Source organism: Manis javanica, chromosome 15 (genome assembly GCF_040802235.1).
Source record: "Manis javanica isolate MJ-LG chromosome 15, MJ_LKY, whole genome shotgun sequence".
NCBI classification, from domain to species: Eukaryota; Metazoa; Chordata; class Mammalia; order Pholidota; family Manidae; genus Manis; species Manis javanica.
This window is the reverse complement of record NC_133170.1, coordinates 68,468,383-68,495,511: the sequence shown is the minus strand read 5'-3', so window position 1 is coordinate 68,495,511 and position 27,129 is coordinate 68,468,383. Positions and strand designations below refer to the sequence as shown.

Sequence of the window (27,129 nt, the reverse complement as noted above, 5' to 3'; positions counted from 1 at the left end):
ATCATCTTGAAGTGTAAGCTCTGTGGCATTAAGTACATTCACACTGTTGTGCCACCATCACCACTGTCCTAGGTCTGCAAAACTTCTACTCTGACTCTGCAAAGTGATGATCACAGCAAGTTATTGGTTTCCCTGGGATGATTCTTCCTTTGTCACATATTTCTTTCTCTCTCAAACTCTTAGAGCCCCCCAAAAGGTACCCAAAATCCTTGTGAACTGGAGGAGCTGAAAATGCCAAGGTGGAGAGCAGTATATATAAACTCTCCTTTGTGCCATATTGACTCCTCATTGCTCTTTCGTCTCAGGCTCCACTTAGCAATGATTTCTGGGCTGATCAATATCTGATCCAGCTTTGCAAATGCCTGTTTCCAAAGTTCCCTCCCCAAACCTACTCATCCCTTTTGGTTCCCCTGGATAACTGCATATTTTAATATTTAAATGAAAAGGAATAATTGAAAGGTTCAGGGGTAAAAGTTTTAACCTTGGTGTAGGTGGTTCCATAACAGAGAAAGTTACAGGGAATGACAACATGGGCAAACATGTGAAACTGTAAGGAGATACTTGAGAAAGCCCACTGGGGAAGCCTGAGAGTCCATAGAGGGAGGGAGGAGTGGATGGAAAGGGATCGTGAGACCTATGTGTTATTGATTCTCAAATCTTTATCTTTATCTCCAGTCTCAACCTCTCCTTGGAACACCAAATTCCTAAATTAGCTCCCCTTGTATATCCAAATGGCTCCTCAAGCTTAGCACGGACAAAAGAGAACTTACGTGGCCTACTACCTAAATTTGCTTCTGTGTTTCTTTCCCCTCAGTACATGTCAATCATCTGAGGGTCATCCCTATACTGCTTTCCCTGACCCCCTGCCTGCAAAAAATCTTATTGACTCTACTTCCAAAATATATCCCAGGTCTGTCCACTTTCCTCCATGTTTACTGATGGTCTAGTTTAATTCATTGTCATCTCTCATCTGGCTACTGCCAGCTTCGTCAACTAACCTCCCTACTACCATTCCACAACCCCTACAATCCTCTTTCTAGCCAGTAGTTAATGATCTTTTAAAACTCAAATCAGACCACATCACTTCCTTCCTTGCTTAAAAGTTTCTAAAGTTTTCTTGGTTTTTTAGAGTAAGATAAAAACCTCTTTACCCCAGCTTCAAAACACCTCATATCTGGACTCTGTGTATTTCTCCCACCTTGTCTTATATCTTCCTCCCTGACTCCATCCTAGCCACAACGGCCATCTTCTCAAATACACAGAGCTTCTTCTTACTGTGTGGCCTCCACATTAGCAGTATACTCTGTCTGGAAGGCTCATCGCACACATCCATCCATGGCTGGCTCTTTCTTAGTTATATGTTGGATTAAATGACACATCTTCAGAAAAACTTTCTCTGCATATCTCCTCTAAAGTGGGCATGAATAATTTATTACTATGTGGTATTACTCTGAGATTTTTAAAAACTTATTTAGCTTTTTAGTGTTTTATCCCACTAAAACATAAGCTCCCTAAGAGCAGAAGACTTGGTCTTTTGTAAAAGGGATCCCCAGTGCCTAAAATAGTGTCTGGCACAGAACAGGTATTCAATTAAAAACAGTTGAATGAACAATTCAAAAATATAATCATTTCTCCATGAAATAAATGTTTAAAAGGAACAGCAAGGATCAAAAGTTAGGAAACCAGATAAACACATCACAAGAAAACTACAGACCAATATCTCTTATGAATATTGAAGCAAAAAATCTTCAACAAAATATTAGCAAATCAAATTTAGCAGGATATAAAAATAATTATACACCATAACCAAGTGGGATTTATGCCAGGAGTATAAGGTAGGTTCAATATTTAAAAGTCAATGAATATGTGAAACCTTCATAAGAGTATATATAAATGATCCTTAATTTAAAAATTTTTTTTAATAAAATAAAAGAGAAAAAAAAGGTCAATGAATATATACATCATAATAATAGAGTGAAAGAAAAACCCATGTGCTCTTGTCAACAGATGCAGAATAAGTATTGAACAAAACCCAACACTTTTTTTTTATGATAAAAGGAATAAAAGGGAATATGTGGGGACTTCCTTAATCTGATAAATCTGATAAAAGGCATTTACTAAAAACCCACAACTAAGATCATAGTTAATGGTGAAAGACTGAATGCTTTCTTCCTAAGATTAGGAAAAAGACATGGATGTCCACCCTCGTTAATTCTATTCAACATTGTCTGGAAGTTCTAGCCAGGGCAGTTAGGCAAGAAAAAGAAGTAAAAGCCATCCATATGGGAGAGAAAGAAGTAAAACCACTTCTATTTATAGAGGACATGGTCTTGTATATAAAAAATTCAAAGGAATTCATTAAAAAACTATTAGGATTAATAAATGAATTGAGCAAGGTTTCAGGGTACAAGATCAATATACAAAAAATAATTTCTTATGTTCATCAGCAATGAACAATCTAAAAATGAAATTAAGAAAACAATTGCATTTATAGGAATAAAGATGTTATAATGAAATTTATTAAGTTCAAGTCTTGAACTATAAAACTTGTTGAAAGCAATGAAAGATCTAAACAAATGGAAAGACACCCCATATTGATGGATTGGAAGACTTAATATCATCAAGTGGCAATACTACTCAAACTGATTGCTGCAGATTCAACACAATCCCTATCATTCTGCAGAAATTGATGGACATATTAAAACTTATATGGAAATGCATAGGACCCAGAATGACTGAAACAATCTTGATAAAGAAGAGCAATGCTAGAAGACTCAAACTTCTTGATTTTAAAACTTACTTGAAACCCATGGTAGTCAAGACAATGTGGTACTGGTATAAGGACATATATAGATGGATAAATTGAAAAGGATTGAAAGTCCAGAAATAAATTTTCCCAATTATGGTCAATTGCTTTTCAACAAGGGTGTTAAGAGAATTTAATGGGGAGAAAATAGTCTTTCAACAAATGTGCTGGGACAAATGGATATACACATGCAAAAGATGAAATTGGATCTCTTTCTTACATCATACACAAAAATTAACTAAGACTGGATCATAGACCTAAATATAGTAGCTAAAATGACTAAAAACTCTTAGAAGAGAACAGGAGCAAATCTTTGTGCCCTTTGGTTAGGCAAAGCCTTTTTAGATATACCAAAGTACAAGCATCAAAATAAGAAAATAAATTGGGATTCATCGAAATTAAAAACCTTTGTGCTTCAAAGGACACTATCAAAAAAGTGAAGAGGTAACCCACAGAATAGAAAATATTTGTAAATCATGTGTGTAATAAAGGAAGTGTATTCATAATATATAAAGAACTCTTACAACTCAATAAAAAGATCAATAACCCAATTAAAAAAGACAAAATATCTGAATAGACATTTCTCCAAAGAAGATACGTTAAGTGGCCAATAATTACATGAAAATTAGCCATCAGGGAAAACAAAACCACAATGTGATACTACTTCACACACTCACACTTACTAAATTGGCTATAATAAAAAAGGCAATAACAACATCTTTTCTCCAACATCTTTGGTGCGGATGTGGAGAAATTAGAACCTTCATATTTTGCTGGTGGGAATGTAAAATTGTGCAGTTGCTGTGAAAAAGTTTTGCAGTTCTACAAAAAATTAAACATAGAGTTGCTGTTATCACTCAGTAATTCTACTCCAAGGTATATGTCTATACAAAGACTTGAAACATGTCTACACATGTATAAAATTTACCATATAAACCATCTTTAAGTGTATAGTTTAAGTGTTAATTATATTCACATTGTTGCACAATAGATCTTCAGAATGCAGAACAATCTGAAGACATGTCTACACAAAAACTTTATATGATAGTTCACAGAAGCATTATTCATAATAACTAAAAAGTGGAAAAAACTCATGTCTGTCACCTGTTGAATGGATAAACCAAATGTAGGATATCCATACAATGGAATATTAAGCAGTCAGAAAACGGAATGAGATAGGAAGGAAATTCTGACACGTGCTACATGAATGATACGTAAGCTTGTCATGTCAAGCCAGTTGAGGCTATTATACCAAATGAAACAAACAAAAGGACAAATACCATTTGATTCCACTTTGTGAGGTCCCTAGATGCGTCAGATTCACAGAAAAGCAGAGTGGTGATTGTCAGGGGCTGGAGGAAATGGAGAATGGGGGATTGTTGTTTAAGAGAAAGAGAGTTTAGTTTTACAAGTTGAAGAGCATTCCAGAGATTGGATATACAACAATGTGAATGTACTTAAAATAGGAGATAGACATTTAAAAATGCTTAAGAAGGTAACTTTTATGTTGTGTATTTTTCCACAATTAAAAAAACAAAGGAATGAAGTAATGATACATACTACAACATGGAGGAAACTTAAAAACATTGTGGAAGGGAAAGAAGCCAGACAGAAAAGACCGACCACATACGTATGGTTCCAGTCATATGAAATTTCAGAACAGGCAAATTCACGAGATAAAATGTAGATTAGCAGTTGCCTAAAGCTTGGAGGACTTGGGGAGAATGGAGACTGATTGCTAATGGGTATAGGATTTCCTCTGCAGGTGGTGAAATGTTCTCAAAGTTAATGTGATGATGGTTGCACAACTCTGGAGAGATACTAAAACCATTGCATTTTTAAATGGGTGAATTGTATGATGTGTGAATTACATTTCAATAAAGCTGTTAAAAAATTAAGGTAGGAGTCACTCTAGGGGCTGAGTGGCTCCAGAGACTTGAGCTTCTGGGCACTTGTGGGCTCTACACAGAAATATGAAACATCAAAAGAACACAGTTCAGACCAAAATCTCACAAACCCCAGAAAAAGGGCCAAATGAAACAGAAGTCACCAATCTTCCTGAAAGAGAGTTCAAAATAAAAATCCAAAACATGCTTATGGAGGTACAGAAAAATATTCAATAACTCAGGATCAAATTAAAGTCAGAGATTCAATTAGTAAGAAATTCCATATCTGAAATGAAAAATACAATGGAGGGATTTAAAAGCAGATTAGATGTAGTAGAAGAGATGGTAAATGGAATAGAAATTAGAGAAGAGGAATACAAAGAAGCTGAGGCACAGAGAGAAAAAAGGATCTCTAAGAATGAAACAATATTGAGAGAACTGTGTGACCTATCCAAATGGAACAATATTCGCATTATAGGGGTACCAGAAGAAGAAGAGAGAGAAAAAGGGAAAGTGTCATTGAGGAGGTAATTGCCAGAAACTTCCCCAATCTGGGGAAGGAGATAGTCTCTCAAGCCATGGAGGTGCACAGATCTCCCAACACAAGGGACCCAAGGAAGACAACATCAAGACATATAATAATTAAAATGGCAAAGATCAAGGATAAAGACAGACATTTGAAAGCAGCTAGAGAGAGAAAAAAGATCACATACAAAGGAAAACCCATCAGGCTATCATCAGACTTCTCAACAGAAACCTTACAGGCCAGAAGGGAGTGGCATGATATATTTAATGCAATGAAGCAGAAGGGCCTTGAACCAAAAATACTCTACCCGGCAAGGTTATCATTTAAATTTGAAGGAGGGATTAAACAATTTTCAGATAAGCAAAAGCTGAGAGAATTTACCTCCCACAAACCACCTCTACAGTGCATTTTGGAGGAACTCCTATAGATGGAAGTATTCCTAAGGCTAAATAGATGTTAACCAAGGGATAGACAAAGAGTACAGAATATGATTCATAACATACAAAGAATGAAGAAAAAGGAGGGAAAAAAAAGAACCTTTAGGTTGTGTTTGTAATTGCATACAAAGTGAGTTAAATTAGACTGTTAGATACTAAGGGAATTACCCTTGAACCTTTGGTAACCACAAATCTAAAGCCTGCAATGGCAATAAGTACATACTTATTGATAATCACCCTAAATGTAAATGGTCTGAAGGGACCAATCAAAAGATGAAGAGTCACTGAGTGGATAAAAAAACAAGACCCATCCATATGCTGCCTACAAGAGACTCACTTCAAGCCCAAAGACATACACAGACTGAAAGTAAAGACATGGAAAAAGATATTTCATGCAACTAATAGTCAGAAAAAAACAGGAGTTGCAGTACTTGTATCAGACCAAATAGATTTCAAAACAAAGAAAGTAACAAGAGACAAGAAGGACATTACATAGTGATAAAGCGGTCACTCCAACAGGAGGATTTAACCACTATAAATATCTATGCACCCAACACAGGATCACCTACTTACATGAAACAAATACTAACAGAATTAAAGGGACAAATAGAATGCAAAGCATTCATTTTAGGAGACTTTAACACATCACTCACTACAAAGGACAGATCAACCAGACAGAAAATAAGTAAAGAGACAGAGGTACTGAATAACGTATTAGAACAGATGTACCTAACAGAAATCTACAGAACACTCCATCCAAAAGCAACAGGATACACATTCTTCTCAAGTGCACATGGAACATTTTCAAGAATAGATCATATACTAGGCCACAAAAAGAGTCTCAGTAAATTCAAAAAGATTGAAATTATACCAACAAGCTTCTCACATCACAAAGGTATGAAACTAGAAATAAATTACACAAATAAAACAAAAAAGCTCACAAACACATGGAATCTTAATAACATGCTCCTAAATAATCAATGGATCAATGACCAAATAAAAATAGAGATCAAGCAATATATCCATATTATCAAGCAATACATAGAGACAAATGACAACAATAATTCAACAACAAAATCTGTGGGATGCAGCAAAGGCTGTGCCAAGAGAGAAATATATTGCAATTACAATATAGGCATACCTCAGGAAAGAAGAACAATCCTAAATGAAGAGTCTAAACACACAATTAATGAAACTAGAAAAGGAAGAACAAATGAGGCCTAAAGTCAGTAGAATGAGGGACTAATAAAGATTAAAGCATAAATAAATAAAATTGAGAAGAATAAACAATAGAAAGAATCAATGAAAGCAGGAGCTGGTTCTTCAAGAAAATAAACAAAATAGATAAACCCCTAGCCAGACTTATCAAGAAAAAAAGAGAGTCTACACATATAAACAGAATCAGAACTGAGAAAGGAAAAATCACTACAGACACCACAGAAATACAAAGAATTATGAGAGAATACTATGAAAATTTATATGCTAACAAACTGGATGACCTGGAAGAAATGGACAACTTTCTAGAAAAATACAACCTTCCAAGGTTGACCCAGGAAGAAACAGAAAATCTGAATAGACCAATTACCAGCAAAGAAATTGAATTGGTAATAAAAAAACTACCCAAGAACAAAACCCCTGGATGAGATGGTTTCACTGCTGAATTTTATAAAACATTTAGTGAAGACTTAATACCCATTCTCCTTAAAGTTTCCCAAAAAGTAGAAGAGGAGGGAATACTCCCAAACTCATTCTACAACATCACTCTAATGCCAAAACCAGGCAAAGACACCACAAAAATAGAAAATTACCTACCAATATCCCTGATGAACATAGATGCAAAAATACTCAACAAAATATTAGCAAAACGAATTAAAAATACATCAAAAAGATCATCCATCATGATCAAGTGGGATTCATCCCAGGGATGCAAGGATGGTACAACATTCATAAATCCATCAACATCATCCACTACATCAACAAAAAGAAGGACAAAAACCACATGATCATCTCCACAGATGCTGAAAAAGCATTTGACAAAATTCAACATCCATTCATGATAAAAACTCTCAACAAAATCGGTATAGAGAGCAAGTATCTCAACATAATAAAGGCCATATAGGACAAACCCACAGCCAACATTATACTTAACAGTGAGAAGTTGAAAGCTTTTCCTTTAAGATCGGAAAAAGGACAAGGATGCCCATTCTCCTCACTTTTATTCAACATAGTACTGGAGGTCCTAGCCACAGCATTCAGACAACACAAAGAATTAAAAGGCATCCAGATTGGCAAGGAAGAAGCCAAACTGCCCCTGTTTGCAGATGACATGATATTGGACATAAAAAGCCCTAAAGAATCCACTTCAAAACTACTAGATCTAGTATCTGAATTCAGTAACGTTGTGGCATACAAAATTAATACACAGAAGTCTATTGCACTCCTATACACTAATGATGAACTAGCAGAAAGAGAAATCAGGAAAACAATTCCATTAATAATTGCATCAAAAAGAATAAAATACCTAGGAATAAACTTAACCAAGGAAGTGAAAGACCTATACCCTGAAAACTACAAGACACTCTTAAGAGAAATTAAAGAGGACACTAATAAATGGAAATTCATCCCATGCTCTGGGGTATAAATAATATTGTCAAAATGGCCATCCTGCCTAAAGCAATCTACAGATTCAATGCAATCCCTATCAAAATACCAACAACATTCTTCAACGAACTGGAACAAATAGTTCAAAAATTCATATGGAAACACCAAAGACCCCAAATAGCCAAAGCAATTTCTGAGAAGGAAGAATAAAGTGGGGGGAGATCTCAATCCCCAACATCAAGCTCTACTACAAAGCCACAGTAATCAAGACAATTTGGTACTGGCACAAGAACAGACCCACAGACCAGTGGAACAGAATAGAGACTCCAGACATTAACCCAAACATATATGGTCAATTAATATATGATAAAGGAGCCATGGACATACAATGGGGGAAATGACAGTCTCTTCAACAGATGGTGCTGGCTAAACCGGACAGCTACATTTAAGAGAATGAAACTGGATCACTGTCTAACCCCATACACAAAAGTAAACTCAAAATGGATCAAAGATCTGAATGTAAGTCATGAAACCACAAAACTCCTAGAAAAAATCATAGGCAAAAATCTCTTGGACATAAACATGAGTGACTTCATGAACATATCTCCCTGGGCAAGGGAAACAAAAGCAAAAATGAAGAAGTGGGACTACATCAAGCTGAAAGATATACCATCAACAAAGGACACCATCAATAGAACAAAAAGGTACCCTACAGTATGGGAGAATATATTCATAAATGACAGATCCAATAAAGGGTTGACATCCAAAATATATAAAGAGCTCATGCACCTCAACAATCAAAAAGCAAATAAGCCAATTAAAAAATGGGCAGAGGAGTTGAACAGACACTTCTCCAAAGAAGAAATTCAGATGGCCGACACATGAAAAGATGCTCCACATGGCTAGTCATCAGAGAAATGCAAATTAAAATCACAATGAGACAAACAACAACACATGTTGGCAAGGTTGTGGAGAAAGGGGAACCCTCCTACACTGCTGGTGGGAATGTAAATTAGTTCAACCATTGTGGAAATCAGTATGGAGGTTCCTCAAAAAGCTCAAAATAGACATACCATTTGACCCAGGAATTCCACTTCTAGGAATTTACCCTAAGAATGCAGGAACCCAGTTTGAAAAAGACAGATGCACCCCTATGTTAATCGCAGCACTATTTACAATAGCCAAGAAATGGAAGCAACCTAAATGTCCATCAGTAGATTAATGGATAAAGAAGATGTGGTACATATACACAATGGAATATCATTCAGCCATAAAAAGAAAACAAATCCAACCATTTGCAACATGGATGGAGCTAGAGGGTATTATGCTCAGTGAAATAAGCCAGGCAGAGAAAGACAAGTACCAAATGATTTCATTCATCTGTGGAGTATAAGAACAAAGCAAAAACTGATGGAACAAAACAGCAGCAGACTCACAGAACCCAAGAATGTACTAACAGTTACCAAAGGGAAAGGGACTGGGGAGGATGGGTGTGGAAGGGAGGGATAAGAGGGAAAAGGGGCGTTACAATTAGCACACATAATGCAGTGGCAGTGGCGGGGCAGGGGGACACAGGAAAGGCAGTATATACAGAGAAGACAAGTAATGATTCTATAGCATCTTACTATGTTGGTGGACAGTGAGTGTAATGGAGCATGTGGGGGGTACTTGATAATGGCGGGAGTCTAGTAACCATAATGTTCAAGTAATAGTACATTAACAATATCAAAATTAAAAAAAGGAAGAAAAAATATTAACGTAGAAAGACTGAAAAATGAATTAAGTTTTTTTAAAAAAACCAAAGCTCTTGTTAGATCATGTGACCTAATAATTGCATTCTTTTAATGACTTGTGGAGCATGAAGCCATTGCTATCACAGATTAGAGAACTGTTATTTACCATCAGAGCAGTAATACAGCTCAGTCTGAAGAATGACTGCAGGCTAAGGAAAAAAATAACCCAGCCACAGAAAAATATTAGAATGCACTCCAAAAAATGTTGTAATAGATTAAATACATTTCTAGAAAAACAAACCTAAAAATCTTTCAATAAAATGGTTTTGTAAAAGGTCTTTAAGGCCTGACTGCTAATTTTAGCATCAAATAGTTTTTCTCATGCTAAGTTGTATATTGTTAATCACTTTATAACTTCATAATCAATCACTTTATAATTGTTTTGGTTTCTTGACAAGAGAATTTGGAACATTAAATGTGCATTGCATTTCAACTTGCTTCTCTTTCTGTATTTGGTCATGCTCTGGGACATTAAAATAGACAACACCTGCAAAGATGTTTAAGAGTAGAATAGACTGTAACAATAAAAATGACATTAAAAAGGACAGTGTTCAGCCTTAAAAACTAAGGAAATCGTGTCACATGCTACAGTGTGGATGAACCTTGAGGACATTATGCTAAGTGAAATAAGCCAGACACAAAAAGAGAAATACTGCATGATTCCACTTATATGAGGAACCTAGAATAGTCAAATCTATAGGCAGAGTATGATGGTGGTTACCCAGGGTGGGGTAGGGAAATAGGGAGTTGTTTAATGGGTATTGTATGGAGTTTCAGTTTTGCATGATGAAAACTGGAGATCTATTGAACAACATGCCATTGGAATGTACACTTAAAGATGGCTAAGACGGTAAATTTTAGGTTATGTTTTTTACATGAATTAAAAAAAATTTTTTTTAAAGGACAGCGTTGAGTTAAAAGTCTTAATAAAAATTCAATTTTTATTCTGCTATTAAAGTGTGACACGGATAGAATTGTCAAATTTGATGAAGAAACTTGCTGGTTGTGTTTATCTTTACTTTCTACTCCTGAAAACAGATGACTTGGTTTAATTTTGTGACTATTTCTACTTAATGGTTCCTGCCTGATTATGCAATGATTTTGGTTACAATAGAAAAAAAGGAAAGTTTATGTGCTGGTCTGTTATTTTTATGGTATTTCATTAAAGAGAACTTGACTGAGAAATATATCTACTTATATGAAGTTTTCATAAAAACTTATTTCTAAATAAATTGGAATTTTGGGGCCTGGGCCACTTGGTAAAGTATCTTCCCTACAGTCCATGAGCTGATGCTGTTTTATATTTCCAAGTGTATATTCTTATTTTAACTGGTTGTACAATACCCTAACTTCCTCTTTCAACAAAGTTAGAAGGTCATAGAATCTATCTTGAGTAATATATAAAATCTTTCATAGAGTAAAAAAAAATTAACTCTATTAACTCCAAATGCTTGGAATTGTCTCTGACAATTTGATACAAGCTACAAAGGACAGATGTTCATTCCAGTCATGAATAACAGTTCAACTCTGAGAATAGCTACTAACTATTCCATACATATACCATGTGCTTTCCTGAGTTATCATCTCTGCTTTAAGTAATAATCATACAGATGCATTTCTAGGTGTATTAAAGGCATATCCATTTTCTATAAACTTTATCCTAAACCTGATGGTGTTCTAGTATTAGACTTAATATAAGATACTCTTGAATACTGAGAATGAAGCAGTGGTTAAGGTGTTAAAGTCTCTGGGACATACTGGTGATTATTTCTAATTATGAAGCTGCATTGTATTTACTTTATTTTCTATATGTTAACCAAGATGCTGATATTTGGGCAGTTGCTACAGTAGGGCTTTCTTGACTAGGGCCTGAATGGCAATTGTGTCTAGCTCTGTAAAAATAATGAGGAACTTGGTGAAGGGGGGAGCATAGTAAACATAACGTTCTGCATGTAATTGTAGATTACTGATAACAAAAAAATAATAATAATAATGAGGAGACAATGAGCTTGGAGAGGTTCCCCAGTCTTACCTACCACCTTCATACATTACCTTATTTGATCCTTTCAGTAATTCTTTGAAGCTGTCAGGGGAAGAAACTGAGGTCCAAAGCAATTAAGTGATTTATTGAAGGTCACAGTCTTTCACTTTCATTCATTTATTATTCATTTAATAAGCATTTATTGATTAAGTTGCCTCTGTGCCAAGTAGGAACTGGGAATACAGCTGTGAAGAGAAACCAACCCTGCATTCTATGCTCTTACAGACCAAAAGCAGCATCAGGTGAGGAAACATGATTACCATACAGGCTTGTTATCTTTGAATGGCTGATCCTAATGGTATTTACTGTTCCCCACATGTCCACCACATTTTCTGCATGTTCCTATCGTGGTTCCTGTCTTATATGTGTATGTGTGTTTGTGTGAGAAAGAGACAGAGAGAGGAGAGAGAGAATAGTTATACACACACACAAATGTATGTGTTTGCTTTTTAAGGTACTGGATTCCTCTATCTTCCATACCATTAAGAATTCATAGAGCTCCATTTCCTTCACTAAGAGACCTATCGGCTCCTAGGAAATCTCATCCACTTTGAGCCCTGGTAGTGACACCACAGTGTCAGGGAAAGAATGCTAATGATTTTTCCACTAGCTGATCCCAAAAGCTTGGCAGAGGGAACTCAGTCCACTGAATATTTATATAGCACCTTGATTAAAAAAGCTCAATGCAATATTCTAAGTAACTGAATTATAACCTCACTTTGTAAACTGTGTATTTTAAATACAAAAATAAGCTCCTTTACCAACCTTTATTATTTGTTAAAAACAATCACAAGATAAATTTCGTAGAAGACTAGAAGTAAAATTGTAAATGGTGATAATCTCTGGGTGATGGAATTACAGGCAATTTAAGTGATTTCTGCATTACTCAAAATTTCCACAATTAACATTATGGACTTTTCAATTAGAAAAAATATTACATAAGCAATTTAAGTTAACAGGCCATAAAAAAATACACCTCACTCATAATTTAAAAAAATACTAAGTAAAATAATTCTCTAAAGCTATCACATTGACAAAGATATAAAGTTAGTATACTTAGTATAGGCAAGGGGACAGCAAACTAGGCTTTAGCTATTATACACAGCTGATACGATTACAAATTGTCCCCATCTTTTTGGAGGGCAATATGGCATATTTATCAAAATTTTAAATGCACATACTTCTGAACCCAACAGTTTCACTTTTAGGAGTTTTTCTTATAGAGGGACTTGCATAAGGGTACAAAGATATGTAGAAGGATGTTCAAAAAGGAATTTTTTAATTGTACTAGATTCATAAAGTGAAATATTCTGCAACTGTTAAGAATAACTCTACATGTACATATGATTAAAACTTACTGTTTTGCACAGAAAGCAAGTTGCAGAATAGTGGATATAACTCCTTTTGTATACAATTTTTAAGGGCTGCAAAAACATGTATATGCTTGTGTATACAATTAAAACCTAACTGTGGAAATACCTCTGAGAAGTGAGATGACTGAGGTAGGCTGGGGCTTTTTATTTTTAAAAAATTTATTTGAAGAGTAATGTTTAATTTTTTATTGAGGTACATACAATAAAATGCACAAGTCTTTGTATACAGCTTGATAACTTTTGATATGTATATCACTCATGTAAAAATTTTTGTTACTTTGAAACTAATATTCTTTGATTATTTGAATTTTGTTATGTTGAGTATGTATTTTTATTTTTAACAGCTTTTTTGGGACATAATCATATACTACATAACTCATCATTTAAAGTAGTTTTTAGTCCACTTACACATTCAATGTTTTTTAGTATTTTCAAAGACTTGTATGATCATTACTTTGAATACAGATGTTGAATTATAATGTTGTATACCTGAAACTTACATATATAATGTTATATACCAATTTTACCTCAATAAAAAAAAATGTTTTTGGAAGATGCTCCAAAAGTGAATTTGCTAGTGGCGAGAGAATGTGTGTGTGAGATACAATCAGAGGTCTGACAGTAAGGTAACAATACACATAAACATGGAGAAAAAAATATGAGAACAAAGAAGGGTGGAGAGGCCAGATAGCAAGAAAGGAAGATGCTAAAATGAGTTTTAGGAACATACTAGATCTGCCTTCATTAAACAAACACATCTGGGTTTTGTAACAAAAAGCTCAAGGTAAGATATTTGGGCATGATAAGGAAAAAAAGAGAACAAAACCTTGATTTGATGGTAATACAAATATTTGTATAAATCAGATTCTACATAAATCTGCAGACAGTTGGATACAATTCCTTTTATGGAAGATGCAAATAAAAAGGGTTTAGAGAAATACATTTACTTTGTAGTTGTTAGAAATCTCTCTTGTCTTAGGAAGCCTGACAGAGAGATACTAATTCTCAAGCAGTGAACACTAACTGAACATGAATAACACTCGATTCGGTTAAGAGTATCTGAGAATACAAGGAAAGCTTGATAGAAGTGCGCTCTTGCAACATAGTGACCAACTTAATAATCACAAACCATGCAGGAATATTCTCTTTGGCTCAAAGTTTTGTATATGTATTTAAAAGGATGAGAAAACATACATTTGAAAGATAATGTTTTATGAAAACATTCAGCAAAACTCAGATTTAATCTCTGTATTATTTAACATTATCTTTTCTCTGAGACTCTTCCTTCATTAAAATCTTCCTCGAGCACTACAGATCTTAGGAACATTTTGTAGACTATATCATCTTATTTTCCTTTTTCGTATCTTTAAAAGCACAGTTGTGCAGTTGGAGGAGTCTCTGGCACCAGGAACAGCAAACTTTCTTGCTTATCCTGTAAATCAATTAGCTTAGATACAGCTCTCATTTACTTAATTAGGGCAATGTGGTGACTGCAGCTCTAGTTCAACATCAATAAAATAATGAAAATGTACACAGGATAGCTATGCCCATGCAAAATCTGTTTTGTAAAGGAGTAAACATCAGATTAAAAATAAAAGCCACCCGTTTGTGAATTACAGAACTGCAAAGTAATGCTGGTGCAATAATTTATTATAACAATTAAAATTTTTAAATTTGTTATCTGATGGGATGGATCATCTTTAAGAGTATCTTAAGTAGTAAAAGCTTTAAAATCTGATGACTATCTGTTCAAAATCACTCATGTTTATGGCTAACAGTTGACATAATACTAAATTCCAAGGAATAAGGAATCCTTAAGAACTAGCTATCCTTTTAAGTATTATAGTATGGTGTGTTTTTCTATTTCTACATGTGCATGTGTGCATGTGCATGTGTGTAACACAGATTATTGGGAATTAATGTACTGCATGTGCTGGAGACTGTTGCTAACAACAAAGTCATCTCTATAAATGCTCCAATTGACTATAACTTCTTAGCAAACCATATGAAAAAGAAAATGTTACTATCCTGGTAACATGCCATGTAGGACAATGATCAGACTATAATTCTTATTTATTTGCTTAAAAGCAAAGTCATTTAATCAAAAAGGCTACCTAAGTCTTGTCCTGTGACTGTGACAACAAATTAAAATGGAATTGCTTAAACCTCCAAAATATGCAAAATGGTAACTGAAAGAATGTCACTTTAATGACAATTAAAGCCAGCCATCTCTGTGGGCTAAATGCAGATACAAGTGGAAGCTAACCTTGGCTTTCAGGCTTAAGGTTAGACTAGTGGGACTTCTATTGTCATCTGGACAGGTGGCAATAACCTTAGAAGGGATGCAGAGCCTTCAAAGTCTTCTTTTAGATCTTACATCAAGCTACAATGAACTCTGGCTTCAAAACAAAATTTGAATGCCAGAAAGCAAAGGCGAAGGGTTAAATACTCGTTATTTTTTATTTCTTAGATGCTAAAATATTTTAAAAAGCCAGGACAGCTCAATTTAGATTACAAAAAGGCACTCTGATGAAAAGAAAATGTGTTCCTAAATATATTTTGAAGTAGATGGTTAGAAAGCTAATATAGAGTTTATGGTCTAAATATATCATTCTTTCAGAGGCAGAACATATTGCTGGGGGAAAAAAAACCCTCCGTCATAGGACTTATGGCATATAGTAACTAAAATGTTTTTCCATTTGTTGAATTTTCAATGTTGGGGAATATTTTTCAGTAGACCCAGAGAGAAGTCCTAAATTGGAAAAGCAGCTGCGTCCAAGGTCATCTCTCTTGTTTCCAAATATATCTTGAAACAAATGCAAGAAGGGCACTTTGCTGAGTGTTATCTGGACATATATAGTTTCAATCAAATTCTTTAAGAAGTGTCAGAATAAAAGCTGAACATTTGTTTGACACTGCCAAGTCACTAGCAAATGGGTCTCTTCAAGGGCTGAGGCTCCCCTTGGCGACCCGGCAATTATTACAACAAAAAGGAGTTCTTTTCCTACTCTCAAGAAAAATAAATGAAGCACAGTTAAACACCAGCTTTGAATTTTTGTCACGTTTTTTGATATATAGGAAATCATATAAATTTATAAAAATGTCTCCTAGCAAAAATAAACTTAAATATTCTGTTCCTCAGCTGAATTCCTTGAAATTATCAAATCTTTTTTACATATCTGAAATGTTACATGTAACAAAAAGATGATGGTATAGATGATAAAGAGTTGTAAACTGAATCAGAGAAAAATGTTGAATCTTTGACTTAAATGTAAAAAATACCTGTCCAAACACAATGAAATAAATAACTGGCTTATTGCCTATACTGCTCTCCTTCATCATAAAAAACAAACCAAGCTTAGTCCATGATAGCAGTCTCCCATGGAGATGATCATTTGTCATTCTTTACAATGTAATGAATCTCTCTGATTCATTGATGTACAATGAATTCATCAATGTAATGATGTAATTTCATCAAGGGTCAGAAAGGAACCAGGGATATTAAGAGCCATTCCAGTTATTATATACCAAATAGACAATGATTCGCAATTGCACCAAATCAAGACTTGCAGCAATTTGGTTCCCAGCTCCATTTCCAGCTCCATCATCCTCATTCCATCCAGCCTTACCTGGCTCATGCCTCCTTTCTTTGAAGGAGAAGCCCTGCCTTTTCCTGCTTAATCAGAGCTGGATGCAAAAGAGGGCCAATGAGTTCTTGCTGGTTTCATTACTGCTGTCCTCCTACACTCTTCCACTTACTTAACCAAATCTACTCATCTTGCCTGGCCCACATTATTCCCCCACTTTGACAAAGCCTTCTGGACTCCCCTTTAACACATCAGTCTTCCTTAGATCTCCAACTGATTGAACTTTGATCGCACCATGAAATTGAGCACTTGGTTGTTACATTCTGATGTATTTGTTGTGGTTTAATGTATTGTTAGTCCTGTTAATAACAGGGGCTACCTCTTATACATACCTTTTCATAGAGTCTAGGTGAGGGCCCAGCACATCAAATTCCAGAGCTTGTCATTAACAGGAACTGCTCCTTCCTAGCAACTGGGTAATTATCTGAGCCATACTAGACTTCTTGTCATTTCCTGAACATACAATGTCCTTAAATGTCTTTATGTCTTCTCCCTTTCCTATGCCTATCAGAATCTTAAGTCCTTACAAATCCTTCCATTAATCTTTCCTCAATCCCCCATGTCAGACTTAATTGCTTTTTTTCTCTGAGCTTCTTGTTCTTTTTATACATAAAAAGAGAACTTTTTATTTTGCTATATAATATAAGAGTTTTCTAGACTGTGAGCTCCGAAGCCAAACCAGGTCATGTTCATTTTATATTTCAGTACTTAGCTCAGTGTCAGGCACACAGAAGATAACAAATATTTGCACATGAATAAAGTTATAATTTCATTCTCCAATTAATCACATAGTATCTTGCTAACTTCTTTGGTTTAATCTTGGCATTTTCATAAAGGCAGGCAAGAAATGTCTATAAAACTATTCAATAGATTCTGGATTTGACCCAATTAAATACATTTTGTGGTTTTGCTTAATATTTTATTGTATTTCAATATTTATTTAAGTTTCCCTGCAGCATTGTTCATAAAGTAAAAAACTGGAATTATCTAAATGTCCAGCAAAAGAAGAAATAATTTCAACACTTTCGCAGAGAAAGATTTAAATTATAACCTATTAGGTTCTATTTGCTCTGTATTTAAAATAATTACTCATTTCTTTGATGCATTTACTTGATATTCATTTTCAGCATAACTCTCTCATCTGGTTGGTAGAGTTTATTTTTCATCATTTACTAAAGTTTGTTCTTTAGGTTATAGTAAGTGAACACATTTAAAAAAAGAATGTAAGATGAATTAAAATAATTTCACATGTATTATAGTTTATATGGACACCAACCTTTCTGCATATATACAACTGGTATACACATGGGGCATGCTGCAGTACATATATATATATACTTTAGTGGTTAAGGGCACAGGTTCTGGACCCTGGCTGTGCCACAGCTACTAGCTGTGTAATACTGGGGATGCCTCTCTGTGCCTCAGTCTCATCTATAAAATGTAGAAACGTACCTACCTCATAGGGCTACTGTGAGAGTTACATTAGCTCATACACATAAAGCACTTAGGACAGTATCTGGTACATACTAAGTGCTCAATAATGGCTTGGCTGCTAGCATCATCATTGCCATCATCAGGATTCTGATCATTATGAATAGAATTTTAGGGAGTAAAATTTGTTCAAGCTTGCTTTGCCTAATTGCTGTTTTAAAAAAATGCTCTTCCTCTGTTAGTTTGCTTTGCTTTTAGAACCAGGAAACTAATCAGGCTGTGTTCTTTAACAATGGAACAGGCTCCCTCGTGAGGAGTGAGCCGCATTGCGGTTACTCTACCAAGGCTGGAAAGTGATTTGCTGTAAGAGCTACAGTGCTGATTTCTGCACTGGAGGGAGCTTAAAAGAGACTGAAAGGTCCGAATCTAAAAACAATCACATGGATCATTCTGAAGTTCCTTTCAAACTCCAAGATTCTGTGATTATTACTCGGTTATCGCGTGCAGTGTTAAGCAGCAGCCTTGCCAGGAACCTGCTGTTACAATCTGATCTGAGGTGAAAGCTAACACTTTCACTGAAAAACAGAAATCTTTAATTTCCTCCTATGTTCTGAACAGTGAATTTCCATAGCAGTAAACCAAGTTTGGTGAGTGACTCAAGTCTCTGCAATTCTAGAAAGGAAATTGTGAAACTATCGGTTTGCTTATAAAGTACTTCCAGTTTGCCAAAAGAGGGAGCCTGGGAGCAGAAAGCATGTTGGTCCAAGGCTTTTAAAAAATACTTGTTTGGATTTCACATTTTAGTTTTTATTTCTTTTGCAAGGATAGGTTGGACTTAACAGTTACAGCCAACTTTTTCTTTTTAAGACTGTCTTAAGACAGGAGGGTCAAAGATTGAAAACATAACTTCGAAAGTTCCCCCCGTATTCCCCCACACTAAACACTCACCTTATGCCTGGCTGCCACACACCAAATGCTCTAATTAAACTGTTCTCATTAAAAGGAAAGGGAAGAGGAGCTAAGCCGGTGGCTCCTCCTGGGCAGAGAAACAATTAAATAGTTAATACAAGTGCAATTTTATTTCTCTGGCTGCCATGGATTGTTTAAAAAAGCATTCTTTGTAAAGATAATCGAGATCTCGCCTTCACTACAACCATGGAGAAGCTACTGATATAACCAAGTTTAATGAAGGTTAATCACCAGGTTGCTAACTAATCCACCCATTCCCTAGGGCTAGACACTCCTATATGCCAAGCAAGAAGAATGACGGAAGCACCTAGAACCCTTTGTAGAAACAAGTCTTTGATTTACACTCATTAGTGACTAACACCGGGTTAATGCCTGTATAAAACAGGGAAGTTTCTATAACACACACATCTCCATATGAAGTCATTTTTCAATACAGACTTAATTTGGTCTTTGTAAAGGCAGCTTTGGCAAGCCATCTATTTGTATATATTTTCAAATACAATTCAGAAGAATTCTGAAAATTTATATATTTTTTGTTTGAGCAACATATTCAGTTTTTTATTTTACTCAAATTACCAAAAAGTGCTCTGTATCACGTTAGCTTAAAACTTAAGAAACAAACATATTTGGAAAATGCACAGAGCTTAACGTTTTCCAAAAAATTTATATATATTATGTAAGTTAATTAGGCAGAATAATACATTTGGATTTATTTGATAGTTTAATAAAATGGGTTCTTTTATTACTGCTGCCCGCTCAATTCAAACAAAATGATAGAAAATATTAATTTAAAGAAGAAAGTTAAGTGTTCTGCAATTTCCTGAGATCTGGTTTGATTTACACATTCCTTTGAACAATGTTCTAAGACCCTTCTGGTACACTCTGCAGACCTAGAAAACACATGATTTTGGATTCAATTGTTAATAGATTTATGATGAAAAGACACTATCCTATAATAAGGTTCTTCTTAAGGGACAAACTTTAAATTTGGATTATTTCCTGAATACAGAAAGTAAGTGGTCTTTTGAAATTTACAGCTTATACAGTCAGTCATGCAAACAGTTGGCAATACCGAGTCCTAGGAGGAAGAAATCTTTGAACGCAGAAGCAGATTTCACAGACTACATTTTTCTCCTTTATTTGGGCCATTACGTGGAAGACAGATTATTTTCCAAAATGATTAAGTACTCTCATCAATTAGCCAGCTAGTGTATCAATCCTGAAGGAAAAATGTAACAAGCTCTTCTTCTGTAAGTGCCAGCTGTCAAAAACTGTCAGGGTTAGTCAAAGCTTTTTAATGTTCCAATCAAATCATGATATGAGTGGAAAGTCACTGTACAAAACCCATTAAACTATATTACTAAATGTCCAATGTTACATAAAAACTATAAATAACTTTGTACTTTTAGGGTTTTTATTTTTTCAATTTGCTTTTCTTGAAGTAATAATGATGTTCTGGTTCAGTTAATAAAGTAATTTTGGAACTGCCCTACTGTTTAAACCATATACTCTTTCTGTGTGGAATAAAGATGGCAAACAATAATCAAATCACAACTATAAGCATTCCTTGGAGTATCTGTTAACAATTTTAAAAATTAAGAGAAGAGCATTAAAAAATAGTGAAGGCTAAAAATATTAATCACTAGGCCTAATAATCTTTCAAGTAGACTTCCCTTTGGGGAATAAAATGCTGTTTTTGTGAAGGGCAGCTAGACCTAAGACCTAAGTACTGTATTAGATTTTTGGTGAAAATATTTAATAATCCTTAAATTTAATACAATACTGTAATATGAATACTTACTTAAAAAAGAATAAATCTGACACAACTTTATAATTAATAAATAGCCATGATATGTACACCAAGTTTTATTTGCCTTTAAATAGCACAAATAGAACAAGTATGTTACTCAAAATATTATGTTTTCTTGAATTTTACAGAAGAAAAAGAAATTGAAGTGAAACTGTAGGGATTGCTGAACTTCAGATAAATGTTTCTTCAAAAGAAGAGATATTAGTTCATAAAAAATTCCTCTAAAGTTAAAAAAAGATTAAGAAAAACATTAAGCGATTGGGTTACTATAGTTTTTTAAAAACTACATATTTCTTAATGGACATATGTTTACATTTACAGATAATAAACTTAGTCTCCTGTCTCATAAAACTCAGACACCACCACTGATGTCTAAACTAAGCAACACAGTAGAAGCCTCATTTTCATATTAAAAAGTTTAAAATCTAAATCTACCTTAACATTCCCAAGAAAACTTAATAGGGAATGACTATCAGAACACAAAATTTTGTATAAATCACTTTCAAGAAAAGAAATACATCATAGGATTACGCTTATAGCTAGTAGTATCAACTTAAATCCAATGATGACACAAGAATTCAGAGTATCAGCCGGTCCTCTCCTCCCTCCTGAATTACCTGACCAATGGAAGTTTGGCTTTGTTGTTTCAGAAAGCACTGTTTCTTACATTCCATCAATTGCTCAAAATCACGCCACATTTTTACTTGTTTCATTTTTGGACCATGACTTTCTCGGACAGCTTTTTGTTCTTCGCGGAGTTTCTATTATAAAATGAAAAGAATAATTAAATCTCAGTTACAGGGAATTATTTCTATTGCTATAATCAGAAGAATATGGTATACTTTGTACATTTGATGAATAATAGTTTACTAAACCAGGTTCTCCTATGATGTGTGAAAATTAAGAATATAAAAGTTTATTAAGTTTATGATAGGAAACCTGAAGTTAAAAGGAACAGCAAATTGTAAAGAATGGGAGGGTAAAAAATAAAGGGAATCAGGAAAGTGAACAATATCATGGTGTAGAAAAAGGAATGCAGATTTTGGAGGTCAGAAGACTTTAGTTTCAATTTTGGCTTTGTCACCAGCTTTCAATAAGACAATTTCTCTGGACCTCAGTTTTCTTAATTGTCAATTAAGGCTAATAATAGGGCCAAACTGCAAAAGTGTTTGCATTATAAAATGATTTTTTCACACAGCATAATAGATATGGAAATACTTGATAAACTATCATGTGTTATATGCTATTAAATACTATATTCTTTCTTTAATCAGTGTATGCTCTACATATCCCTAAATAAATCAATTGTATGCATATATTCCTCAGGGAGAAAATCTGGCAATTTTTTTTAAAGTACACTATTAAATAGGTCCAAATCCTTATCAGAATTGTTTTTGTTACTAATAGCCTATATAGTTCCACCTGCCAAAAACTGTTCTACTCAGACTCTAAAATTATACACAGAATAAGAACAATTTTCAAAAAACTGCAAAAATATACTTTGGTTTTACATTATAGCAAATTGAGGAAGGGTGACTGAAAGGAGGGGAAGCACTTAGTCAGAGAGAATGAGAGGAAAGGTGGGAAGGCAGGAGGGAAGGACATGAAGAGTAACAGGGAAGATGACAGTGCACACATAAGGAAACACAGCATGACAGAAACACAGACACTGACACAAGTCTGAGAAATCACCAAGGACAGAAAAACAAGCAAAGACACAAACAGATTACATAGCATTCCCATCTTTTCCTCTTTTAGCATATAGCTGATCTAATAGTTGATATAAGGACACAAAGGAGAAGGACGGTTGGTGATACTTGCCCAAATAAGAGGCTAAACTAAGCTGAGAATCAGGTTCAAACTACTTACTAAAGACTGCCCTCTTAAACTATGGCTAATGAAGCAAAGTTAATAGCAAACAGTAATGGGAAACAAAACAGAATTAAGAAAATATAATTTAAATATAATCTGTAAATCTTTGATACAATACCTGGCATGCAAAAACATCTATTTAAGTTTATGTTACAAATAAAATATCCTACAACAAATATTTTTATCCTCATAAACTAAAGCAAAAGTAGTAAATCAGATCAAGATTTTAAGAGTTTTGGGCATGACTTTAAGATTAAGGTACTACTTAAACTGTAACTTTTCTTATATTATTAGAATAATTTCCTTGTCAAAAATCCTAACAACCGATAAAAGTTATTTAAAGAACTAAAGACAGGATGTGGGCACTGTCTGTGTCAGAAATATTAAATTTAATTTGCTTCATAACTATGTGTGTTTGAAACCTTAACTTTATGAATACAAGTAACTTTAGTATATATTTTTAATGTTACTGTTGCTTAATACAGATTTACTTTGTTGACAGCTGCAATGTACAAAATACACTTGTCACAGATTTCATTGTTCTTTAAGTAGGGAGGTGATATGGTAGAGGGCAAATTGCAACTTTCAGTACAATACATCAATATATGATAGTGTAAATTGTGGCACTATAGATAGGTCTAATTTCAGAAACTCAGTTGGCTTGAGGAGATCTGTGGCTATCCAGTTTATGCTGGTTTGGAAGGCTTAGGCTACCATTACTTTGGAAGGCTAGATTTGTTCTGTGTTTGCTTTGGAACTTTAGATCTACTCTAGGAGTGAAGAGGATTGAGGAGCTTTCTTTCTGAAATGACATAGCATGACAATTGGGAATGAGCTCATCTTGCTGAAATATACTTGATGTCAGACTGCTGTATCCCAAAGATCCTGCAGTAAAACTTAACTATACTAGAAGGAGAAAGAATAATCATTAGTCATATTTAGCAAATAAGTTTGGGTCTTTAAAAGGATTCTGGGGGGGCGGAGCTAGGATGGCGGCGTGAGTAGAGCAGTGGAAATCTCCTCCCAAAAGCACATAGATCTATGAAAATATAACAAAGAAAACTCTTCCTAAAATAGAGACCAGAGGACACAGGACAACATCCAGACCACATCCACACCTGCAAGAACCCAGCGCCTTGCGAAGGGGGAGAGGAAGGCCACAAACCAACAAGAAGGGGAGCTCTTCCAGCGGTCACTCATACCAGCTCTGCAAACTATCTCTATCACCATGAAAAGGCAAAACTACAGGCAGACAAAGATCACAGAGACAACACCTGAGAAGGAGACAGACCTAACCAGTCCTCCTGAAAAAGAATTCAAAATAAAAATCATGAACATGCTGACAGAGATGCAGAGAAAAATGCAAGAGCAATGGGATGAGATGCAGAGAAAAATGCAAGAGCAATGGGATGAAGTCCGGAGGGAGATCACAGATGTCAGGAAGGAGATCACAGAAGTGAAACAATCCCTGGAAGGACTTATAAGCAGAATGGATAAGATGCAAGAGGCCATTGAAGGAACAGAAGCCAGAGAACAGGAACGTATAGAAGCTGACATAGAGAGAGATAAAAGGATCTCCAGGAATGAAACAACACTAAGAGAACTATGTGACCAATCCAAAAGGAATAATATTCGTATTATAGGGGTACCAGAGGAAGAAGAAAGAGGAAAAGGGATAGAAAGTCTCTTTGAAGAAATAATTGCTGAAAACTTCCCCAAACTGGGGGAGGAAATAATCGAACAGACCATGGAATTACACAGAACCCCCAACAGAAAAGATCTAAGGAGGACAACACCAAGACACATAGTAATTAAAATGGCAAGGATCAAGGACAAGGAAAGAGTTTTAAAGGCAGCTAGAGAGAAAAAGGTCACCTATAAAGGAAAACCCATCAGGCTAACATCAGACTTCTCGACAGAAACCCTACAGGTCAGAAGAGAATGGCATGATATATTTAATGCAATGAAACAGAAGGGCCTTGAACCAAGGATACTGTATCCAGCACAACTATCATTTAAATATGATGGCGGGATTAAACAATTCCCAGACAAGCAAAAGCTGAGGGAATTTTCTTCCCACAAACCACCTCTACAGGGCATCCTACAGGGACTGCTCTAGATGAGAGCACTCCTAAAAAGAGCACAGAACAAAACACACAACATATGAAGAATGGAGGAGGAGGAACAAGAAGGGAGAGAAGAAAAGAATCTCCAGACAGTATATATAACAGCTCAATAAGCGAGCTAAGTTAGGCAGTAAGATACTAAAGAAGCTAACCTTGAACCTTTGGTAACCATGAATCTAAAGCCTGCAATGGCAATAAGTACATATCTCTCAATAGTCACCCTAAATATAAATGGACTTAATGCACCAATCAAAAGACACAGAGTAATAGAATGGATAAAAAAGCAAGACCCATCTATATGCTGCTTATAAGAAACTCACCTTAAACCCAAAGACAAGCACAGACTAAAAGTCAAGGGATGGAAAAACATATGTCAGGCAAACAACAGTGAGAAGAAAGCAGGGGTTGCATTACTAATATCAGAAAAAATAGACTTCAAAACAAAGAAAGTAACAAGAGATATAGAAGGATACTACATAATGATAAAGGGCTCAGTCCAACAAGAGGATATAACCATTCTAAATATATATGCACCCAATACAGGAGCACCAGCATATGTGAAACAAATACAAACAGAACTAAAGAGGGAAATAGACTGCAATGCATTCATTGTAGGAGACTTCAACACACCACTCACCCCAAAGGATAGATCCACCGGGCAGTAAATAAGTTAGGACACACAGGCACTGAACAACACACTAGAACAGATGGACCTAATAGACATCTATAGAACTCTACATCCAAAAGCAACAGGATATACATTCTTCACAAGTGCACATGGAATATTCTCCAGAATAGACCACATACTAGCTCAGAAAAAGAGCCTCAGTAAATTCCAAAATATTGAAATTCTACCAACCAATTTTTCAGACCACAAAGGTATAAAAGTAGAAATAAATTCTACAAAGAAAACAAAAAGGCTCACAAACACATGGAAGCTTAACAACATGCTACTAAATAATCAATGGATCAATGAACAAATCAAAATAGAGATCAAGGAATATATGTAAACAAATGACAACAACAACACAAAGCCCCAACTTCTGTGGGACACAGCGAAAGCAGTCTGAAGAGGAAAGTATATAGCAATCCAGGCACACTTGAAGAAGGAAGAACAATCCCAAATGAATCCAGGCACACTTGAAGAAGGAAGAACAATCCCAAATGAATAGTCTAACATCACAATTATTGAAACTGGAAAAAGAAGAACAAATGAGGCCTAAAGTCAGCAGAAGGAGGGACATAATAAAGATCAGAGAAGAAATAAACAAAATTGAGAAGAATAAAACAATAGCAAGAATCAATGAAACCAAGAGCTGGTTCTTTGAGAAAATAAACAAAATAGATAAGCCTCTAGCCAAACTTATTAAGAGAAAAAGAGAATCAACACAAATCAACATAATCAGAAATGAGAATGGAAAAATCACGACAGACTCCACAGAAATACAAAGAATTACTAAAGACTACTATGAAAACCTATATGCCAACAAGCTGGAAAACCTAGAAGAAATGGACAACTTCCTAGAAAAATACAACCTCCCAAGACTGACCAAGGAAGAAACACAAAAGTTAAACAAACCAATTACGAGCAAAGAAATTGAAACGGTAATCAAAAAACTACCCAAGAACAAAACCCCGAGGCCCGACGGATTTACCTCGGAATTTTATCAGACACACAGAGAAGACATAATACCCATTCTCCTTAAAGTGTTTCAAGAAATAGAAGAAGAGGGAATACTCCCAAACTCATTCTATGAAGCCAACATCACCCTAATACCAAAACCAGGCAAAGACCCCACCAAAAATGAAAA

General features: G+C 35.0%; 1 protein-coding gene and 1 long non-coding RNA gene across 25 annotated transcripts in view; one reads left to right on the top strand and one right to left on the bottom strand.

Moving 5' to 3' along the window:
* IFT81 (intraflagellar transport 81) overlaps positions 1-27,129 on the bottom strand; it is a 252,692-nt gene that overhangs the window by 11,414 nt on the left and 214,149 nt on the right. For 15 of the 21 annotated variants that reach the window (XM_073222918.1, XM_073222915.1, XM_073222920.1 and 12 more), the window contains 2 exons: positions 21,938-22,081; positions 20,239-20,400 (listed from right to left, as the gene is read on the bottom strand). In XM_073222918.1, the coding sequence (XP_073079019.1) occupies positions 20,299-20,400; positions 21,938-22,081 (246 nt within the window). In that variant the 3' untranslated portion in view covers positions 20,239-20,298. Of the gene's footprint in view, positions 1-20,231; positions 20,401-21,292; positions 22,082-27,129 lie in introns of those variants that run through there. The other 6 variants (XM_073222928.1, XM_073222927.1, XM_037014301.2 and 3 more) reach the window with 6 other exon arrangements.
* Positions 1-27,129, top strand: part of LOC118971672 (uncharacterized) — an 87,305-nt gene that overhangs the window by 4,804 nt on the left and 55,372 nt on the right. The window lies entirely within an intron of this gene.